We start from the raw sequence: 23,720 nt of genomic DNA, 5'->3' as shown, positions 1-23,720 counted from the left end.
GGTATTTTCAGTAACCTCTCAAACTTTTTCCATGTATTGTTTCACCTAACTTATTTGTGATTCTGTATTTTGCATTTGCAAAAGAATCTTTTGCTGTCCTAAAGAAAGGTAAGATCCTAACTGCTGTGAAGTAATACATCCTGAAAAAAAAAAGAGAGATCTTACCTGGATGTATGAAATATGTTTCTAAGTTTTCCAGGTATCACAGAAAGCTGCTTACTACCATAGCATTCCCAGTGAGACATGAGCCAGAATCAATCATTGCTTCCTCTGCATCAAAACCCAGTTCCCTCTGAATGGATTTTGAATGTATACATAAATTTAACCATTCCCAAATGAGAAACAACACCTTGCAACAGCCATGCACTTATAAAGCTGGCAAATCAAGGCAAGTATCTGCAGTCACCACCCCTGTGGTTGTTTAAGGAAAGGCTGGATGTGGAGCTTACGGACATGGTTTATTTCGTGATGGTGGTGGTAGGGGAACGGCTCAACCAGATGATCTTGGAGGTCTTTTACAACCTTAATGGTTCTATGATTCTAAGGGACATCTATCAGCAGATTTGACCAGGGATGCTGACAGCCTCTTTTGTTTGCAAAACAATTAAATCAAACACTCCTGGCACTATGAATATATATAATACATACATACATATATATATATATATACATATATATACATATACACACACACACACACACACACACACACACACACATATATATATATATATATATATATATATAAAGGCCCCAATAGTCAGCCTTAAGTGAGAATGTAGTGGTCAGAGATGTTTAGGGAATCTGTCCCCCTCCTTCTAATTGTTTTTCTTCTCCCCATGCCACACATCTTCAGTCTTCCACTGAAAGCAAGGTGGGTCTTTTCCCTCAGCCACTGTTAACCCCAGCTCAGCTGCCATAGCATGAAGAGGTATGATCAAGCCTGGTGGGGTTCAGTTCTTTCCTCTGGCTGACATCCAGCTTCAGAGGCAGGAACTGCCTATGATATAAACCAAGATCAAGGTGCTAATGGTGAGAAATAGAAATCTAAAGGGTAGAACAGAAACACAGCTAGAAGCACAGAAACCAGGGCACATGCTAAGATGTGATGGGATTAAGTGGCAGCAAAGAGCTGCTGCAAAAGCTATGGGTTCAGCTGGAGCACAAGCAGGAGCTGGAAGGGGCCCAGACCAGTGGCACTGTGCTGGGCAGACACTGTCCGTCCACCCTCACAATGCTGCAGGAGGCATATACAGCTGACTCCTACTAATCTCCAGCAGTCATGTACTACATGACTGTACTGCCAAGATCCTGATGCTACAGAGGATTTGATAAAAAATACAGTGACAAGCAGAGCCCAATACATTATTGTCTCGCCCAGTGGAGGAGCTCTTCAAGCAGTCAGTTCTACAGGAAATTCCAGCCACACACACAAGCAAACTCACTAACAGCTGTGAATCACTGCTAATGGGAAGGGGTACACAGACAGATGAGAAAGGAATACACACAAACCCTGCAGCAGCAAAAGAGGCATGTTCATTGAGCTAATTTGGCTCTGACTTCTATTAGAAATTACATTTTCAGTCAGAAAAAACACAAATATATTCTGCTGCCTACTGAATCTACACACCTTGTCTGGAGCAAACAAAAAGTCTGCTCTGGTAGAATACCAGTCATGATAGGGTAAGGATATAAAACAGACCTACAAGAAGGTAATTTCCTCTTTAGAACAACTGATAAGAATATAATTTAAAAAAAAGGGGGGGGGGGGGGGCAAGTTTTCAGTTAGACAAGTTATCTTCTAGGTTTTTAACAAAATCTGTATCTGGAGACAGGCTTGTCTAGCTGATCTGGTTTCTTTTTGTCGTCTTTTTAACCCTTCCACTCAAAAACCTTACTTTCCCAATCCTGCATTCATATTTTTCCACTTTCCCTGTTTTCCACATACAGCTATTGACTCAACTCCAAGTTAATGTCTTGCTTCATGGAATTCTTTTTCAGGAGCACTTTTCATTCCCAAATGTAAAAGAACAGCACTCTGACAGGATATGTACTCACTTAATATTGTTTTTTGTCTTTTTTTAACCACTACAACCAGCTCCACTATTTGTCCACTAATCTATTTGCTATCACCAATTTGTCTTATTTTAAGTCAGACTGAACATCTCCTGGGGGCTCCTCATTTTTCACTTTGTTCTGTAGAAGCCTCTAATACATATAATAGTTTGTAACCCTAGGAATAAAAATTAGCAGTCAGAAAGTTTTAATTCCTCTTTTTAGCATACACAATAGTTAAGAGAATCAGAGCAACAATTATGAGAATTAGACTACGCAAAGCTTCCTGCTTGGACTGTGATTGAGAATACCAGATAAATGTATAATATAGCACTGAACAGCTTCTGAATCATTCACTAAAACTAGATGTGCACACCTCAGTAAACCTATTCCAGACAAGAAACAGAGGTAAATATATACCCCAGATGCAGACGATGAATCCTTTGGAAAACTGTCAAGGTTCACATTTACTCTCCACCAATTAATACTCCCATTATCTTGAATGCAGTTGCACTTGAAATGCATCTACTATTATGTATTTATATATGGTTTAAAGCCACATGTCACAACCATACCTTCAGGACGAGCTTTTGGTTTTTTGAGTCCTCCATCTTGCATCAGCTCAAAAGCAAAGGAAACATTGTGGACCTGAAAAAGGAAAACTGCTTAGAACCCTGAAGTTATACAGGCATTATAAAACCTTTTATGAAATTTTTTAAAATGCTTTGTTCTCTCCACACTGGAATATGAAATGACAATTCCATTTAAATCAATAAAAGACATCTACATGTTCATGCATGACTGAAAGTACTTTTGAGGGAATAAGAAATTAAAGCTTGTATCATTATAGGGCAAATATTGATTTTTTGATACACAAGAAGTAATTTCAAATTTCCAAGTGTAAAAAAATACCAAAAAAAAAAGCCCAGTAAGCCTTGATCTCAGTCTCTACAGCACAGGCCTGAGAGCTCCCAGTAACAACTGGATGCATTTTCAGAGATCTTTCTGCTTGTACCCAAAGCTCAGCATTTCCAACTACAAAGCAGGAGTTCTGTTGCAATCCTGGCAACAAGCAATATTAACAGAAGTGACACAACTGAACAGAGATGACAAAATACACATGGGTATGTCAGAAATAAGAAGACTAAACTAAGTATTTTCAATTAATATTACTCTTCTGCATTATCAGCTGTATACTAAGCAACATAAACATCACATCATCAGGGAGTGAGGCATCTTGGTACTTTAGCTTCCTCTGCTTGAAGAGACAACATTCAAATCAGATTTCTCAAATGAAGGTAAGTGAAACGGTTCGTGGTGACAGTTGCTAGGCAGACTGTGCAGTGAACTTGCAAAACAATCTAGGCACAACTGTGCAGAAAAGGAGACAGCACCCTGAGCAAGCCTCCAAGGACCACACATGAACATAAAGTCAAAGAAAAGAAAACAGACAAAAAGGAAAAAGGAAAAAAAGAGGTGAGGCTAAAAGAAAATATTCATGAGGAGGGAACTGTATAGCTTAGAGTTCCCTTATGCACAGAAGCTTTCTGAGTCAGAAGCTTAATGAAATTTAAGACAGGTAATTTGGATTATGAGTTCTGTGCAGTTTTGTCTCTGCAAATGACAGTTCTGGAAATACATAGCAAGAGGAAGGGATTTAATTAAAGTTAGTTATCTTGGAAATCAGGGACTTTAGCATACAAAGCTCCCTGCAACAAGGAAGGCAGGCCCCCTTCACTGGCACTTATTGCTCAGGACTTTATTAATCTCTTTTTACCTGCTTCAGTTTCCCCTCATTCACTGGAACAAAAACAGTAATTCTGCAGATGAAGATATTTTTTCCCTTCCCAAAACACAGTACCTAAACTCTTTGATTTACAAACTCCCTTTCCACAAGGCAAAGTCTCCACTCAAAACCACATTACTTCAGGAATACTGGATAATTATTATGAATTTAAACTATTAACAACAAAATCTTGACTGAACCAGTACTGGCTATGACTCAGCATCCTGCATTTCTAAAAGGCAGAAAACTCAAGCTATTGGGATAAAAAAGCAAGAGAAAGCTATCAAGGCGAGCTTGTTTAGAAGACAGTAGACAAACATGTTCCCACTGCTCTATCAAGTTCACGTACAGTATACAACATTCTAAATGAACTAATCCCCATTCTGTCCACAATCTTAACACCTAAAGAAGCTCTCTTGCCAGTCTGCCTTCAGAGAACCTCTTTAAGCTCCCAAATAGCAACTAGTCACCTACCAATGAATTAAAAAAATGCTATATAACCCATAGAATCAGCAGGCTCAACGCATTAGGCTAGGTCCATAACAGCTCTCATTTGGCACACCTCAATTTCCTCCTGCAACGCTGAGATGATCCACATTGTCAAAGATGGGTTATTGTACCAATGGTAAACCCTGTCCCTCAGGGAGCATTACTGGCACTGAGGGGCACGCTGAAGTTGTACAAAATACCCACCATTGTAAGCAGCCCTTACCATACAAAGCCTTTTCAATCTTCTCACTTATTGCAGTGCTTCCACTCCTGACCTAAGCACATCCTGGCTCCAGTTCAGCCAACACTAGACTTGTATCATCCTCCCTACAGAACCTAGCAGAATGAAAAGCAAAGGGCCAAAGCATTACTCCAGCACAATCAGGCTCAGACTATTCCAGTATCAGGTACTGAATATACCCAGATATGTGTGCATGTCCAGGAACAACTGCAGAAAGAGGCAAACTTGCATATGATAATAAAGCACACATGCTGTGTTAAGCCTCTCATCACTAATGCTAGGAATGACACAGAATAGTGCAATGAGTGCATGGATAAAAGCAAGACACTTATTTTGTCCCCTTCCATTTCTAATACCCTGATTAAGACTAAGACCATCCAAGACTTCAAGTAACCCATTCTTTTTTCCACAAAGCTCATTATGTCTAAGGTACTGTTAGACAGAAAGTCATTCACTCCTGACCAAAGAGAAGAAAACAACAACAAAAAGACAAGCTAGTACATTCTCTCAAAAATTTAAGACAGCGATGTTGGCAATGACCTTGCTAGGAACTGGACACAAAAACATGTCTGTGTTCACAGACTGGCTTCAGACAGGCAACTCCCTCCCTAGCAGGATTAGGGCCTCCATCTTGGCTTTAGATCAGCTACAAAACACATTGGCACTCAACATACAATTTCTAATCCCAGTTCAACCAAAGATCATGGCCCATGTACCAATTCTTACACTACCGCATATCAAGCCTATCAAGTGCATATTAACTAGTGATATTTAGTTTCTAAGAACATCAAATAAACTATAGAAAAAGAACCATTGGGTGTTAGGCAACTGACACTACTGATATCAGGGGTTAGTTTTTAGGGCTGGCACTTTGTGACCTTAGGAAGAAGCTCTATCTTTACATCAATCCCAGTGTACAAAATGCAGATGAAGAGGAGCTTCACAACTCTCACCTTTTGTCTTTCTTCTCTATTTACGTGGTAAACACTAGGCAATGCCAGGCATCATCTCTACTGTCTAGCATAGTAATGCATCCCTGAGCACAAAAAGACTTCAGGCAGTACTGCAATTTAATAAATAACTTTGATTATGAAAAGTACTATACAGTACAAAGCACTTATTACTGATTTATTCCTTTTGGATGTTCACGAGTCTTGTGTGGCATATTATGTTTTTTTTGCTTAACTATGGGGAATTTACCTATTTATTTCACAAGCAACTTTTTGTAGTATTAACTATCAAGTGTCACAACCAGTGCACCTTTGCTACAGCTCCTGAAGAGAAGAGTATATCTACTGGGCACAAAGAGAAAGCAAACAATGATTGAAAAATATCATGAGGTAATAAAGCAAAAAGGAATACAACCTAGAATTTCTACCCACCTTTTGATCAAAACTTTCAGGCGTTAAGTAGAAGTTGTGAAGTGGAACAAAATAGTCTTCAAGAAGACCCATGAGCAAAACCAAATAAACACCATCTGCAAACTAAATAGAAACACTAGTGACATTTCTAGGTTGAAGCATCTGTTTTCTAATAAGCATTCATAAACATGCAGAACAATGAATACTTGGACCAAATTATGCACATTGATTTCTAGCACTGTTGTTTGCTAGCACAGAGGCGTAAGACAGTTCAGAAGTCAGTGACTGCGCCTTTCAGGCATAGCAAGAAACCGACAGCAGGTGTAACAAGCATTTAAGGCTTTATTTCATCTGCTCCCTGGATTCACCAATACCCTTGTAATCATCACTGCAGCTGGGCAAGCTGGATCAGACTTGTTTTAGGAGCCTGTTCCTATAGCTGCTTTCTTATCAGTTCTTAAACAATAACAAAACAGGATACAAGGCTTTCTCCCTATATATGATAGCATTATTTCCTCTACCCTCAATTCCTGAATAAAACAAGCCCACTAGCTATAACCCTAACCCATTCAAGAGCATGTGCCAACAAACATTTAAATTACTTATACGTAGTGAATAACTCCAGGCAGTAGAAATTAGAAGCAATTCACCTAGGAGTTATATACAATTTGCACTCCATAGGGGTGTTGAATATTCAGTCTGAACAGGCATAGACCAAAGCAAAAATCTTCTGTATCTCCAGCCAGTTTTCCATTTATTAGGTTACTGAATATGTTGGGGTGAGGTAAAAGTACATATACCCGTTCTTGCTTTTGCTCACTTTTTAAAAAAAGTTCATTTCAAAAATAAGTTTTTGCTCATTTTATTTTATTGAGGAATCTTGCCAACTTCACTGCAGTATTTAACAAAGTTTTTTTCATTAAAAAAAAAAAAAAAAAAAAAAAAAGAAAGTAAAGAAAAAAAAAGACTTCCTGGGAAACCCTGTTCCATATTATATACTTCCAGTCCTACTACTATAGTACATGACAGTTTCAATCACAATCTATCTTCTCAAATTGTGAGTGTTGAAGATTCTATACACTGCCCTTAATCTGAACTTGAAATTAAATCTCCCCTGTCACAGGTAAAAAGCTTAACTTCACAAAATAAATTCTTTCAAGTCAAAATAAAATGTTCACAGTTTCTGTAAATACTAAATACCATACCAAATACTCTCAGCAATTCTGTTCAGTATCCCTACCAGACAGGAAGACTATTTACTGTCTGGAGGAGGGGGCTGTATTTAAACAGAATTCTCACTTGTGATCCTGATATGGTGTATGTGACATTCTCTAACCTTTTCAAAAGTAAATTGCTGGGTACTTCCAAGGCATTAAGCAACAATTTCTTGTGACAAATCAGATCCAGTCACCCATTTACTTCAGCAAAGCTATAAAATAGCAGTGGATGACTGGTACTAAACCAAGTCAGACTCAAAATCAATTACCAATATCTAAGGAATAATTCTTCAGATTTTTTATTTATTTATTTTTTTTTTTTTTGCCAGGACAATAAGGTAACCTCCTTTCCACAGCTCACTGAACTCTGGAAAGAATATTTGTTTCTGTTTGTAAAACTCAGCCAAAGAACCAGTCTGAAAACTGCATAATTTGACCTGCAAAGTGAGAACTAACCCCACTGACACTTCACTGAGAACTATCCCCACTTCACACCTGCTTAAAGTTTCTAAGCATATTCCATGCCTGGTTATGTGCTAGAGGGAGGGAACTCCTACAGAGCTGACTGTGGTGGTAGACAGTTACCTCAGCTAGCTTTAAATAAACTACCTTGGATACCAATGACAGTCAAGCCATGGCAGTACATGAGTTCAGTTGCTAATCCACACTGCTGAGAAGCAAGCACAGTTCACATGCTCACAAGATAGCAGGATAAAGAGGAGGACATGAAGGCCTTCACTGCAACATCAAAATATTTGCCAATCCCTCTTTGATGCGATTAAAGCTAGCACTGGTATTTCTATGATGAACTGCACACTGCAGTGCCAACTCCTCCTGAGAGCCCCAGGCATTTATTAAGAGCTCACACCAGTTCATTATGAACCCTCACTGCTAGAAAGACAAACCCACCATCTACTCATAACTATAGCAACTGCTTTACACCACACCACTTTGATCCAGGAGACAAGCTGCCTGGAGATCCAGCCATATTCTATGGTCATTAATATAGACATAATAAATATCCAATAATTTTACCTTACAATGCAAATTAACAATATGAAGCATACGTAGACATGAGTAAAGGAAGCAAACATCAGTCAACATCATTACTACTTAAAAGACAGAGCCCTGATCCTATAAATTAACATGCCCAAAGATAAACAATCCTATAACAGAGTTTTATGGGGAAAGGACCTACATTTGTAATTTACACAGTTAGATTACAAACAAAAGACCAAGTCTCCTACCTGGGTTTCTAACTCAGTTACTTCCAAATTCAGTTTATTCAAGTGTTTGTTCACAAAGGTGATCAGAGACTACAAAAAGAGAACACCAGAACCAGCGATGTTGAAATTACAGACAATGCTTATGTGAAAGGGTTAACATACTCTTATAAGGCATTTTTAAGCTTAATAAATATGACTGTGTGCTATTTGCTTTGGCATAAATAAGTACTTTAAACTGAAAACTGCTTAGTAGTTATTTTTGTTGCAACATAAGCCAGAAGCCACCAGGTGGTGCTATTACATACTTATAATTTGTTATTTTTCTAGTACAGAAAGCATACTTCTGTCTTGTGGGGAAAAAAAAACTTGACGACGTTGGTTCTTTTGCAAGTTCTTTGTGAAGATGCAGCCAGCAGTAGGTGCAGTTACTGTCCACACTAATCTCTTCAGGTTGTTGGAGAAGATCCACTGCCTGGAAGCAAGGCATCAGCAACACTGACCTAAGACTCCCAAGAGAAGATACCAACAGCGCACGGTTCTGCACTCACCTCTCTTCTTGGAGTGATGTGCGCTTATAAATTTCCAAATGACAGTCACAATATAACCCAAATCTGTACTATACATTTCAATTCCTGCAGGAAACAGACATAGAATCATAGAATATCCTGAGTTGGAAGGGACCATTAAGGATCATCAAGTCCAACTCTTGACACCACACAGGTCTACCCAAAAGTTCAGACCATGTCACTAAGTGCACAGTCCAATCTCTTCTTAAATTCAGACAGGCTCGGTGCAGTGACCACTTCCCTGGGGAGCCTGTTCCAGTGTGCAACCACCCTCTCTGTGAAGAACCCCCTCCTGATGTCAAGCCTAAATTTCCCCTGCCTCAGCTTAACCCCGTTCACACGGGTCCTGTCACTGGTGTAAATGGAGAAAAGGTCTCCTGCCTCTCGACACCCCCTTACGAGGAAGTTGTAGACTGTGATGAGGTCTCCCCTCAGCCTCTTCTTCTCCAGGCTGAACAGGCCTAGTGACCTCAGCCGTTCTTCGTACGTCTTCCCCTCCAGGCCTTTCACCATCTTCGTAGCCCTCCTCTGGACACTCTCCAACGGTTTCATGTCCTTTTTATACTGTGGTGCCCAGAACTGCACACAGTACTCGAGGTGAGGCCGCACCAGCGCAGAGTAGAGCAGGACAATCACCTCCCTTGACCTACTAGCGATGCCGTGCTTGATGCACCCCAGGACACGGTTGGCCCTCCTGGCTGCCAGGGCACACTGCTGGCTCATATTCAACTTGCTGTCTACCACGACCCCCAGATCCCTCTCTTCTAGGCTGCTCTCCAGCGTCTCATCGCCCAGTCTGTACATGCAAGATCCTGCTTAGCCAGACAGGTGATAACATATCAAAGCAGAGATCTGTCTGCTTAAAACACTTCCAAGGGGACAGACACACAGTTGGAAGTTAACATTTCTATCACACGGATACAGTTAAGTTAATTCTCTACCAGCATTGGCAACACTCTTTTAGAAGACTTTCTGACACCACCAGATATTTGTCACCCTGCAGCCCAGCCCTTCCTTGATGGAGGACAGCATCTGGGATATAAAAGCCTGTAAAACTGTCCAGCCAGAATGATCTGGATAACTGCAAATACTGTGCAGTGTAGCTTTTCTAACCTGCACCATTTTGACTGAATCTGATAAAGGAGCAGTTGCTGAGGCAGTTATACAGTTACGTGGAGCACTGATCTCTGGCAGGAGGGGGATAAAAGGACAAGCAGCTGGCTGGAGATGGTAACCTTTTAACAGAATCACAGAATTTCTAGGTTGGAAGAGACCTCAAGATCATCGAGTCCAACCTCTGACGTAACACTAACAGTCCTCCCTAAGCTCTACATCTAAACGTCTTTTAAAGACCTCCAGGGATGGTGACTCCACCACTTCCCTGGGCAGCCTGTTCCAATGCCTAACAACCCTTTCAGTAAAGAAGTTCTTCCTAACATCCAACCTAAAACTCCCCTGGCGCAACTTAAGCCCATTCCCCCTTGTCCTGTCACCAGGCACATGGGAGAACAGACCAACCCCCACCTCGCTACAGCCTCCTTTAAGGTACCTGTAGAGAGCGATAAGGTCACCCCTGAGCCTCCTTTTCTCCAGGCTGAACAAGCCCAGCTCCCTCAGCTGCTCCTCGTAGGACTTGTTCTCCAGACCCCTCATCAGCTTTGTTGCCCTTCTCTGCACCCGCTCAAGCACCTCGATGTCCTTCTTGTAGCGAGGGGTCCAAAACTGAACACAGTACTCGAGGTGCGGCCTCACCAGAGCCGAGTACGAGTACAGGGGGACAATCACCTCCCTAGCCCTATTGGCCACACTGTTTCCTATACAAGCCAGGATGCCATTGGCCTTCTTGGCCACCTGAGCACACTGCTGGCTCATACTCAGCCGACTATCAACCAATACTCCCAGGTTCTTCACCGCCTGGCAGACTTCCAACCATTCCTCTCCCAGTCTGTAGCTCTGCTTGGGGTTGTTGCGCCCCAGGGGCAGCCAAAATAACCTGTGGCTGCAATCTAAGAGTCAATGTATCTATCGGTGCTGCACAGAAGAGCCTGTATCAATTAACAAGAGCAATCAAAGAAGAGCCTGACTGAAGCCAATGAATCCAGGTATCACCTGGCTCCGAAACAGCGACCCTTTTTATTACTTCACAATCATTTTCTGCCATTTCCAGATCTTTCTGGATATTCTACTAAAAGTTAAAAAAAAAAAAAAAAAAAAAAAGTAGAAAATCTTACTTTATTTTTCTTACCTTTTTGACTACGCTGAGTTTGTCTGGCGCATGATCAAAAAGTGTATCAAAGGCATCACGCTCTGGTTTTAAAAAATTAAAAATAAAAAAATAAAAAAAAAAATCAATACACCTCTAATAGCCAAGTATGAGAAGCAGGTTACTTGTCACAAGCTTAAGTGCCAGTTTCAGAAAGCCAGAGACTCAAGCTAAAAGTTCTCACCCCATTTTGGTGTCTAAACACCAAAGCAAACTGCACTGGGAATTTTAGGAGTAACTGCAAATAAACATATAGTTCTTTGATTGCCATTTCCTATTATTCATAATTGTTACACAAAATAAAGTAGGTAGAAGAAAACGTAAAAACAAATTTTGACTCAATCATAACCTAATCACTGAGCCACTGAAACATCATCTGGTTTTGTTGCACTACAGAAACAATCATGGCTACATTTGTGCCCACTGGTCAGCATCAAAATCAGATGCTCCTATGATTAATTTTAAGCCTACCTTTAGTACCACTGACTTCATCAAAGCTTAAAACTGACCACATAAGTAAAACCTGATTCAGCACTCTCTAAAGAGCAAAGCTTACATACAGTATAAAGATTTAAATTACTGTAGAACAGTTAAGCCTTACCATTGCACAACATCTAATCCAATCTTAAAATCTACTAAAGTGAAAAGAATTGTGCAATGTGTCACATAGTGGCATTTCAAGGCTGACTGAAATTTTCCAAATACTGAGTTGTTTGGATGATATTTAAAGTTGAACTCTCATCGTCAGGTGAAACAAGAAAAAAACTAAAAATATAACCACTTATAGCCAATTACATTTATGTTTTAAAAAGATATCAAAAACACTGTTGAAGTGTGCTGGTTTTAAGCTGTTAAATTATTCAACACAGCTTTAACAGTTTTTCTGCACTTAAATTATTTTTATTTACAGAACAGAACACATTTACAGAATCACAGAATCATTAGGTTGGAAGAGATCTCCAAGATCACCTAGTACAATCTCTGACCTAACACTAACAAGTCCTCCACTAAACCGTATTGCTAAGCTCTAAATCTAAATGTCTTTTGAAGACCTCCAGGAATGGTGACTCAACCACTTCCCTGGGCAGCCCATTCCAATGCCTAACAACCCTTTCCATAAAGAAGTTCTTCCTAATATCCAACCTAAACCTCCCCTCGTGCTCCTTGTCCTGTCACCAGGCATGTGGGACAACAGACCAATGACCACCTTGCTACAGACTCCTCTAACGTATCTATAGAGTGTGATAAGGTCGCCCCTGAGCCTCCTCTTCTCCAGACTGTCTTCTCGCAGAAAATCCCAGCTCCTCCAGCTGCTCCTCATAAGACTTGTTCTCCAGGCCCCTCACCAGCTTCGTTGCCATTCTCTGGACTCACTTGGGCACCTCCATGTCCTTCTTGTAGCGAGGGGTCCAAAACTGAACACAGTACTCGAGGTGCAGCCTCACCAAAGCACAGCACAGGCGGACAATCACGTCTGTGGTCCTGCTGGCTACATGATTCCTGATACAAGCCAGGATGCTGTTGGCCTTCTTGGCTGCCTGAGCACACTGCTGGCTCATTTTCAGCCGACTATCAACCAATACTCCCAGATCCTTCTCTGCCAGGCAGCTTTCTAACCACTCATCTCCCAGCCTGTAGTGCTGCTTGGGGTTGTTGTGCCCCAGGTGCAGGACCCGACACTTGGCCTTGTTGAACTTCATACAGTTGGCCTCAGCCCATCGGTCCAGCCTATCCAGATCCTCCTGCAGAGCCTTCCTACCCTCGAGTAGATCGACACACGCACCTAACTTGGTGTCATCTGCAAACTTACTGGGGGTGCACTCCATCCCTTCACCCAGATCATCGATAAAGATATTAAAGAGGACTGGCCCTTGTACTGAGCCCTGGGGGACTCCACTAGTGACTGGCCTCCAACTAGATTTAACTCCATTCACCATGACTCTTTGGGCCCTGATATCCAGCCAGTTTCTAACCCAACAAAGAGCATGCCAGTCCAAGCCAAGAGCACCCAGTTTCTTGAGGAGAATGTTGTGGGAAACGGTGTCCAAAGCCTTACTGAATTCAAGGTAGACCAAATCCACAGCCTTTCCCTCATCCACTAAGCACGTCACTTTGTCATAGAAGGAGATCAGGTTTGTCAAGCAGGACCTGTCTTTCATAAACCCATGCTGACTGGGTCTGATCGTCTGGTTGCCCTGCAAGTGCCACATGATGACACTCAAGATAATCTGCTCCATGAGCTTCCCTGACACTGAGGTCAAACTAACAGGCCTATAGTTTCCTGGGTCTACTTTATGGCCCTTCTTGTAGATGGGCGTCACATTTGCTAGCCGCCAGTTGACCGGGACCTCCCCTGATAGCCAGGACTGCTGATAAATGATGGAAAGCGGCTTGGCCAGCTCCTCTTCCAGTTCTCTCAGCACCCGTGGGTGGATCCTACCTGGCCCCACTGAGTTGCATACATCTAAGTGCTGTAGCAGGTCGCCACCCATTTCCTTGTGGATTGTGAGGGCCACATTCTGCTCCCCATCTCCTTCCACCAGCTCAGGGTACTTTGTATCTAGAGAACAACTGGTCTTGCCACTAAAGACTGAGGCAAAGGAGGCATTAAGCACCTCAGCATTTTCCTCATCTCTCGTCGCAAAGGTTCCGCCTGCATCCAGTAAAGGATGGAGATTCTCCGTAGTCCTCCTTTTGGTGTTAATTAAAACATTTATAATGTTTTTTATAAATACATTATTTAGCATAATAAATACAAAAAAAAAACATTATAAAAAAAAAATTATATTATTATAAAATAAAAAAACATTTTATAATGTATTTATAAAAACATTTTCTGTTATCTTTAACAGCAGTAGCTGGATTGAGCTCCAGATGAGCTTTGGCCTTTCTAATTTTGTCCCCACGCATCCTTACAACATCCTTATAATCATTCTGAGTGGCCTGCCCTCTTTTCCAAAGATCATAAGCCCTCTTTTTTTTTTCTCCTAAGCTCTAGCCACAAGTCTCTGTTCAGCCAGGCTGGTCTTCTTCTGCGCCGGCTCGTCTTTGGGCACGTGGGAACAGACCACTCCTCAGCCATTAAGATTTCCTTCTTGAGAAGTGCCCAGCCTTCCTGGACTCCTCTGCCCTTCAGGACTACCTCCCAAGGGACTCTGCTAACCAGTGTCCTGAACTGCTCAAAGTCTGCCCTCCGGAAGTCCAAGACAGCAATTTTACTCATCCCCTTCCTGACTTCACCAAGAATAGAGAACTCCACCATTTTGTGGTCACTCTGCCCAAGACAGCTCCCGACCACCACATCTCCCACCAGTCCTTCTCTGTTTGTGAAGAGAAGGTCCAGAGAGGCACCTCCCCTGGTAGGCTCACTAACCAGCTGCATCAGGAAGCTATCTTCCTCGCTCTCCAGAAACCTTCTAGACTGCTTCCTCTGAGCTGTATTGCATTTCCAAGGAAGTTGAACTCCCCCATGAGGACAAGAGTTGATGATTTTGCAACTTCTGCCAGCTGTCTGTAGAACTCCTCATCTATCTCCTCATCCTGGTTTGGTAGTCTATTACAGTCCTCCACCAGGATGCTTGCCTTGTTGGCCTTCCTGCCAATCCTAACCCATAGGAACTCAACCTTATCATTCCCAGTCTCAGTCTTGAGTTCCACAACATCAAAGCACTCTCTAAAAGAGCCATACCACCACCCCTTCTGTGCTGCCCGTCCCTTCTGAAGAGCCTATAGCCAGACATTGCAGCACTCCAGTCATGGGAGTGTCCCACCACATTTCAGTGATGGCAACCAAGTCGTAGCCTGCCTGCTGCACGATGGCTTCCAGCTCCTCCTGTTTGTTGCCCATGCTGTGTGCATTAGCGTAGATTTTGATGATTCTCTGCTGCTAAATAAACATATTTATTATTCACATTCCTTTTGTATCCAAGGATATGTTTTTTAGCCCCCTTCCATTACTTATACTTCAGGTACCTAATTACATATTAATGTAGATATTCTACAAGGCAGGTACTGTTCACAGATTTTGACTGGGAAACAGAAACTAAATGACCTATTCATCATCACATGCAGTCCCTCAGAGAAATCCATATCTCTCCAGTGAATAGTAAGTGATTTACCACTGCTAACAAAACTAAACGGAAAAAGAAAGAGAAGATCTCTCGGAAGCACCACTAAACACTTAATTTTTGTTTAGAAGACCAGATCTATGGCGGGTAATGTCTCTAAAATCTGGTGAACATGGGGGAGAGAAGACAGTACTCCTTGCAAAGCAATTAGGACCAGTTGTTGAAAGTAGACAGACAGATAAAAAGAGCTTTCTTAGACCTCATAGCATGTACCTTTGCTTAACTAATTTTCACATGTTCACTTATATATAAATTAGATGGTCACATTCTAAAGAAGGTGTCACTTACTACTGGGGATTGCAAAGATTTTTGCTTGAAAGCCATTAACAATGGTACTAGGAAATATCGCCCTGTGTAGCATTTTTGCTATTTGTTACATATGAATGAAAACAGACGAACATAGATGAGTCTAAAGAGCAAAAGCAGCACACTGAATGATCTGGTTCTGCCCATTATGCTCCACATTTGTGTGGAGTAAGAAAACCTGCCCCCACAATACATTCCAACCCTGTGCAATTGCTTAATTCATTGTCTTGATCTGCTGAAGGAAAGCAGACAAGATTTCTGTGCCTGACTTAAATTTAAAAAAAAAAAAAAAAAAAAAAGTAGTCAACTTTGTTACTTACCAAATCTTCCCATCATCATCCTGCAAGTCAAAGCATTCAAAGACATTGGGTTAGTTCATGAATAATCACTTTGAAAAGACCAGACCATGGGCTTAATGGGCTATTTCCTGCAAGATGCTGAGGGCTAACCACTCCTCCCCATGTCAAGAGGCAGAGTATTTGCAGACCAGACCCAACGTGCTGCAGGAATGTCCTCAGCAGACCACCAGTGATGTCAGGGAGATGCATTTGAAATGAATGGAAATGCATACTTGTGTTTTATACAGAATTGTGATTTTTTTATGTTTAACTATTTTTATGATGAAGAGTGAATGAATATATATGTTTCTGTGGACAGTTTCCACATACAGGGTCAGCAGAAACCACACCAGCTAAACCACACAGCTCACAAAGAGCAAGGCTACCTATCTCACTTTAGTCTGTTTTATCTGAAGAAATAAAATGTCTATTGTATATGAATATAATGTAAACAATACCGCCACATATGAATTATATACAGTCCAGTGACATCACCAGGCATATGCAGATATTTATCAGCTAGGAATCAGGCCCCAGTTTGCACAGAGGAATTTTTAAAGTATTCAATGAATGTTGTTTTCTGCTGATTACTGCATTTTCTGTACCTATGTGGGTATGCAACACATTAAACAGTAACCTCCTTTTCTATAATATTAACACATTCAGAATAAAACACATGCATAAACATACAGGAGTATCTGTAAACGTCTTTCTTGCTAAGAAATGTCCAAGCCCCACTCCACAGATCACATCTCACAAACCACATCAGAAGGAGAGGATGTGCTGACTATACTGTTCAAGAGCATGGGAGAGAAGGGAAGAATTTTGGCCCACAATACAGAGGTAGAACTTAGATCCTACAAAAAACACTATGGAACTTTAATGTCCACACATACATACAATGATCTCATTTTTGAATGTTTCCATCCGAAAGATCTTCCCCACTGAGCAAGCCACATGGTACTTCATTAATCTTCAAAGTCAGAGAAAGCTGAGCCAACTCCACAGGAAGCCAATGCACTGATACACTGAAGGAGGGCTCATGTAAGCCCCTGTGACATAAGTTGCCTTCAGACCACGTGAAAGAGAATCTCAGCTTTTATTTGCAGCCAAAGTATATGTCTTGCCTTCTCCTTATAAAAAGAATTGTAAAAATATAAAGCAAAGTAAACCCACTGCAAAATCTGGAGAATGAAGAGTTTTGTTTATTTTTGTTGAACTCTAGTCCTCAGGTACTACATGAAAATAGCAATCTCATCTCTCCTTATAACTTTATTAGAGTATCATTTCAGTTTTGAGAGTTACTGCCTTTTGTCAAACTAATCTGCCCTCAAATTATCTACAATAGCCCTTTATTTAGGTGAGGCAACAGCACCAGGCAGAAATGAGTTTAAAATGGTGACCTGCAGAAGGCAGGAAAAAAGGCCCACAAGGATTACTGTCAATGAAACATCCAGTTAAAAGCTTTTGTGACGCAAGAACGTCAAGAAGATACTTCTGTAATTTGGAACGTATTTCCAGAGACAAAGTGATTTTTATATAGTTAAAAAGTGTTTTATATGGAGTGGTAATTCGTGTCGAGAAAATGGTTGATATTAATATAGAAGGGGGAGATTTGGGAATGTGGCCATGGGGGTTGGAAAGCCCCATGGTTGAGATGACATTAAACTCTTAACGATGAGGCCATCAGGAATATAAAAGAGTTTAGAGAGAACAAAGAAGGGTGATTCAGGAGACTCCATGCAGTCTCAGGGTTTCTTGTCCTCCAGATGGTTCCCTTGTTCTCCAGCTGTTAAGGCATGGATGTTTCCGGATGTTTGCTGTTGTTGTTACATTCAAAGTTGTTTGACCAATGAAAAGCTGTTATGAAAAGAACTGCTGTGGAGAGAAGGGTATAAGAGGGGAGCCTGCCCTCAAGATAAAAAAAAGGCAGCACCATGAAGTTACATCAATAAAGAAGCAGGAAAAAGAAGTGAAGAGGAACAGGCTGGCAGAATGGAGACCAGGACGGGAACAGGCACTTTGATTGCCTCATGAAGACAGGTTCGGCCAGACTCAGCAAACTGCTCAGAGAAGCTCAGTACAGAAGTACTGAAAGTACTAAGTACAGAAAGTCGCTGGAAACAGGCGCACTGGAGCTGGAGAGAAGCTCGAGCTGAGAGAAGTGGACCCGTGCACACAATTGCCTCTCGCTGGTAAGCAGTTGCGCGTTATGGGGAATCATACGTCCTTAGGAACAAAGACTGTCCTGGTAACCTTACAGCTTATTCTCCTTATTAACAATTGGACAGTTTATGAGCCTGAAATATGGGACCAAACTGAGGTCAAGGTGTGGGACTCTGCAACTAAAAATGACAAGGTTGCAGTGGGATTGCTCAGCACCTGGCGAGCAGTCTCTGGGGCCTTAAAGAGCCATGTGGGACCACAGTCAGAAATGTGTGGTTTGCCAAATAGTGAGGGATCTGCGGGCTCCTTTACTGATCCGACTGCTATGCCATCAGTCCCTCTGCTGCTACAGCCATTGAAGGTCTTTGCTGTTATGCCCCCTGTTGACCTGGACATGCCTTTTGACCCAGGCCTCTTGGCCTTCACAAGGAGATGGATACACTTTTCTTCGATCTGGGAAGAACGGGATACATAAGGCCTGAAGACCGAGTTGCTTGACAACTTAAAGCGAGACATATTGTTCAAAAGGAATGGAAAATGGAGACTGTTAAGTCACGGAACTGAAAGGATTGTTTGTTACCTTTTATGTATAGGTGTACTCGATTTTACTAAGTTATGGAACTTAAAGGATTGTTTGTTACCTTTCCTGATTGTACGTATATATAGGCTTACGTGTACTTGTGTTTAGTATGTAAAGCAATGTTCTGTATATTTAGAATGTTTGTGTGTGTGTGCATGTTGGTGGAGCTCCCCACACACCCAGCGCTGTTTACTTGCCTTTTATACCTTTTAGAAATATTTGTTTTATAAATTTTACAAAATTCAGATTGATTTCAGACCTCATTTATAACAAAAGCAACACACTAAGGGATTTTGTTAATTTAGCAGGAGCAGGGGGAGGTGATGCAAATTATGCCTCCATTTTGTTTTTGTGAGGAAATTCACAACACGCACCACAGAAACACACTTTGAAACTAAAGCATTTTGTGCTTACTCTGTCGTAGTCGTCAGCTCCTCTGTAACATGAGTTGTCTGAAGAAGGCCTTCACGTTTCTGGAAGTGATAATAGAAACAGAGACTGAATTAGTATAGGAGAAGATGAACAAGGACTCTGCAGCATTCATCATCTTTCAGAGTCCTGGGGGAGAAAACTGAGTAAAATATGTTTGCTAAGATGAACATTTGTAGGGACAGAGGTGAAACAGCTGACTTGGGAGGGTTCACTTCTACAACAGTGGCATTTATCAGACTTGACAGCCAAACGAGTATTTGGGAAATGTGTATATATTTGCAGCCAATAAACTCGTTAACAATTCTCCTCCTGAGACCAGAGTCAACATCATACCTGGAACACAAATTAGAGAGAGTATGTGAGCCCCATCTTAAAGTCCCCAAGGATATTTGTTTGTGTCAGTGTCAACCAACAATTTGACACAACCAGCAGCCTGGCTCTCAGGACAGGTCTGGGGCTGAAGTAACAGACTGCTGCCCCCATGCCAGGGCCTTCATGTGCTGGCAAAGCTCTCTATGCACAAAGCGGGCTCTCCTAGAGCAGGCCACCAGTGTGACTACTGAGGCCACCAGTCACACCCCTGTCAGGAGCCATCATGGAAACACAAGGAACACAAAAAGACTGACCTGACCAGTGATTTCATGATAGATAGCATCCCCCTGTTACTGGATTTTGTTTCCTTGGGATAGTTTTCTGCATGAGTAAGAATTCTACAACCCAACAGAGTTAGCATGTACTGAGACCCAGTTTCAAAGCAGCTTCCTCCATGGTAAGACACAGACCCATGATATGAGGGGACTCAAATGGTTTTGAGTCTCCCCAAAGTATTGGACACATGGGACACACCTCTTGGAGGCTGGAAATGTTGTTACCTAACTCAAAAAAACTTCTCAGCATCTCTTTCTGAGTCAGTAGGTCCCTTTTAAAATTATGGGACACAGCCTGATGCCTGAAAGGGGGAATTTCTCCCTGCCTTCTTTACGCTGAAAAAGCTGGCAACAAGAGCTCAAATCTCAGCAGGCATCTAAGAACTGGGTCCTGTCAGAATAACTGGCAACACAATTAATAAAGAAAGCTGCTAGCTCTGGTAAGCAGGGTAACGACCACCCCCAGGCACAGCTCTTTACACATATGCCATCTCAATCATTTTCACCAGCTGAACCCCAAACAAGAACCTATTATGGAGAACAGCTTTGAAGAGAAGCACATCCTTCCCCACAAGCAATCTAAGAAATACAAATTGAAATCAAAAAAACAGTAACAAGAATTTCTTCCCTGCCACTCCCCATTCAACAGAAGAACGCAGCGCTGCTTTCTCAAACCACCCAGGGAGCCTGGCTGAAAGCAAGGTGGGAGCTGCTGTCTCCAACCGCTGTGCTGTGGCAGCTTCCCACTTGAGCCAGGCCCCGCGCTGAATCCAGCCCGCTGGCCGTGTCTTCTCAATGTCTTACTTCCATATTACAAATGCATCTTACTCTGCTCCCCTGAGGGAGCCAGGGGAACAGCACCAGAAAGTTTGGTAAAACAAGCCAGGATGACAGTATAGATGGGAAAATTAGGAAGTGTCTGACAGGGCAATATTTTCTTGCAAATGGAACTTTATTGCATTCCACCGAGTCTCTGTTGTACTTGCACCAGTTTCTGGACCTTCCATTCACTGTGTACCTCAGGGAGAAGATGCTATGCCCTGTGAAAAAAAGCTCAGTGAGTGGTGACCAGTGAGTAATGCCTCCAAGCAGCTGACAAGAAAGAGAAAGGGATGCCCACTCTGATTCCCAGTGGGTGAAAATGACAGCACTTCTATGCAACTCTCTCAGAGGCAGCTGAGCATGCTGCTAGTATGAGCATAGCTCCCCTGGCCTTGCAATACAAAAACAAATGTCATCCTTCGATAAAAGTTGGATTCTTTGCATAAGCACCACCAGACACATTTATTCTTCATGCTGCCTTGCCTCTGACCTTTCAGTCTGCAACTCAGACTACAAGGGAATTACTGCAAAAATACCTCAGATCTCCCAGCAGCACCAAGGTGGGACATGCTGCAACTTTTAAAATGGGGAAGAGGAAAGCTAAGTGTAAAAGAAAGCAATTACTGAGCCTTGCAAAAATAAGCAACAATCAGAGAGCCTTAAAAACAATTTTTACCCTTACTCCTGAGAACATTTTTGCTTTCCTGAATTACAGCATTCCATCATCATACAAGTTCATGTTTCAGTTATCAGAAGGTAAAGTCAGCTGGAAGAAAAATCACAGCATTTTCAGTTCTCACTGGAGCCGCTCACTGAAATAATAAAGTTTCAACCCTTCCTGCCCTCACTGAGGAGGGCTAGAACAGGAAAATGTTCATTGATACCAGTATTAAAACATGTACCATCTTAGATTCATAACTTAGCACTTGAAGTAGCTGTCAACAGGATCTTAAGTAAAAGACCCACTTAAACCCTTGCTCTGCTAGGACACTTCAGATATAACTCTGACTTCTATTGCCATTCTCACATTTTCTATTTCACTCAAAAAAGAACAACAGCCAACACCAAACAAAATAAAAAATAAAATAAAATAAATAAAAAACACAAATCTGGGGGTTGATTTCAAAACAGGTTTGAAAGTAACTCGGTTTCAGAAGCTTCACTCTTGAGAGGGGCTACCTCATGGTGCCCATTATAAAACAATGTAGTGTTTTTCTGCTGGGTTAATCTTGTTACTGTTCTGGGTAATACAGTAGGTAGACAGATACATAGATAAAAGTTCTTCCAGCCAGGGAAAGTAAAACGGAAAGTGCTCTCCAAAACAATTGTGGATTTTCTAAGCAAACTACACTGTGCAGGACCAAAAGAAGACAGTGTATTACTTGACAGATAAAGATCCAACTATCTTTCTCAGAACAGCGACTGCAGAAAGTCTCTGTCTGTCACCTCAAGACTTGAAAGGATAGAATTCAAGGGAAGGCAGAAGCACAACCAGCCTGTGGAGATCTTGATAAATACTTCTCATGTAGGACGGTCCTATCATAATACTATTTCATTTTGTGGACCAGGTCACTAAAAATTAGAGAAGAGAAAGCCCGTGTTTCCACAAGCTAAAAAGGTGTTTGGCATTGCTCTTGGATGGGCTATGAAAATGTACACAGCTTCATTAAGCAGTAACTTGATAAGCCAGTATGACAGTTATTTTCACAGTGTAAACACAGCCCTTCTGGGCAAGAAGCACTTCACAGATCTATACAGTGTGTGAACAGCTCAAATAAACTGATAATGTTAATTCTAAGTGCCAAGGACAACCATGAAAGTGAGACTGATCTAGTTTTGAAAACTTCAGTATAAGTGCATTCTTGCACAATACTTCTGTATTGTGCAAGGTTTTCTTGCTCAAGGGCCAATTCTGCAAAGAAAACAAAAAAGTCTCTCTACAAACTATTGATTAATCCCCTTAAATGCATATGCAGGCAAGAAGAGGCATTTACCCAAAACCTCTCTGAGCAGCCACCTTATATTAATTGTGATCTAGTTTGACAGAATCCTAATAATGATTGGGATCTGTAATAAGAGATCATTTAACAATTGGTAATTATAATAATAATCTTCTTAATAATAGTTTTCTTACTTGAATTGGGAATAATGCTAACCTCATTACCATTTTTCTATTTGTCAGTGTAACAAAGGCTAAAAAAAAAAACATGTAAAGAGATTTGTGTTACTAAACCAGCATGCATTTTTAGACTAGATTATGAATGCTGAACTACAAAAATTCAATTTACCAAACTCTATGGCCAAAATAATTACCTTCTGCAGGAACACTGCAGAAGAAATATGTTTCAGTATACGTTGTGTTTTGCTTTCCACTTAAATAAACAAGCTGAAGCCTAGCAATGAAACAAGTCTCCTCTTACACAGGCCCAGCTAAGGTAAGCTCAGAACCAGCAGTTGCCATAACCATCTCCAGGACTCAAGGCTCTAGGTCCAAGAGTGAGAGTTTACAGCTCTCAAGCTTAAATTAACCCTCCCTGTAAATAACATGGGCGTTTTCTTCCTCACTCCTTCCCTCCCTTTCCTTCCTTCCTTCCTCCCTCCCTTTCCTTCCTTCTCTTCCTCCCTTCCTCTTTCCCTTCCTTCTCTTCTTCCCTTTCTCTTTCCCTAGCTCCTGTCAGCATTCATTGCATTCCATCTTCATCTCAGCCCTGTCTAATCTTGAGGCTCAGAGGCCCCAGGGAACAAGATCCTCCATTTAGGTGTCCACTTTATACCCCATTGTGTTGGGTCTGTCTGAGCTGGAGTCACCTTTTCCCTGCAGCAGCCCGCACAGTGCTGTACTCTGCACTCGTAGCTGGAACAGCACTGATATCACTCCAGTGTTGTGTCTATAGCTGTGTAGTGCTGGCACAGCATCAGGACTCCTTCCAAGCCCCCAAGAGCCAGCAGGCTGGGGGTGGGCAAGTGATGGGGAGGGGACATTGCCAGGGCAGCTGACCTAAACCAACCAAAGGAATATTCCATAACACCTGATGTCACACTCAGCAATAAAAGGGGGGGCTCTCATGGGGGAGGGGGCTGTTCCTCCTGAACAACCA

The 23,720-nt window shown here is 41.7% G+C and overlaps 1 protein-coding gene across 5 annotated transcripts in view; it reads right to left on the bottom strand.

Moving 5' to 3' along the window:
• PARVB (parvin beta) overlaps positions 1–23,720 on the bottom strand; it is a 79,627-nt gene that overhangs the window by 4,166 nt on the left and 51,741 nt on the right. For 3 of the 5 annotated variants that reach the window (XM_084505777.1, XM_084505779.1, XM_084505780.1), the window contains 6 exons: positions 19,136–19,194; positions 15,958–15,977; positions 11,187–11,248; positions 8,397–8,465; positions 5,954–6,055; positions 2,631–2,703 (listed from right to left, as the gene is read on the bottom strand). In XM_084505777.1, the coding sequence (XP_084361903.1) occupies positions 2,631–2,703; positions 5,954–6,055; positions 8,397–8,465; positions 11,187–11,248; positions 15,958–15,977; positions 19,136–19,194 (385 nt within the window). The remainder of the gene's footprint in view (positions 1–2,630; positions 2,704–5,953; positions 6,056–8,396; positions 8,466–11,186; positions 11,249–15,957; positions 15,978–19,135; positions 19,195–23,720) is intronic. The other 2 variants (XM_084505778.1, XM_084505781.1) reach the window with 1 other exon arrangement.

This window comes from Aythya ferina (genome assembly GCF_964211825.1).
Source record: "Aythya ferina genome assembly, chromosome: 1".
In the NCBI taxonomy this organism is placed as follows: Eukaryota; Metazoa; Chordata; class Aves; order Anseriformes; family Anatidae; genus Aythya; species Aythya ferina.
Note: the sequence above shows the minus strand (reverse complement) of the source record. Positions and strands in the feature narration are given on the sequence as shown.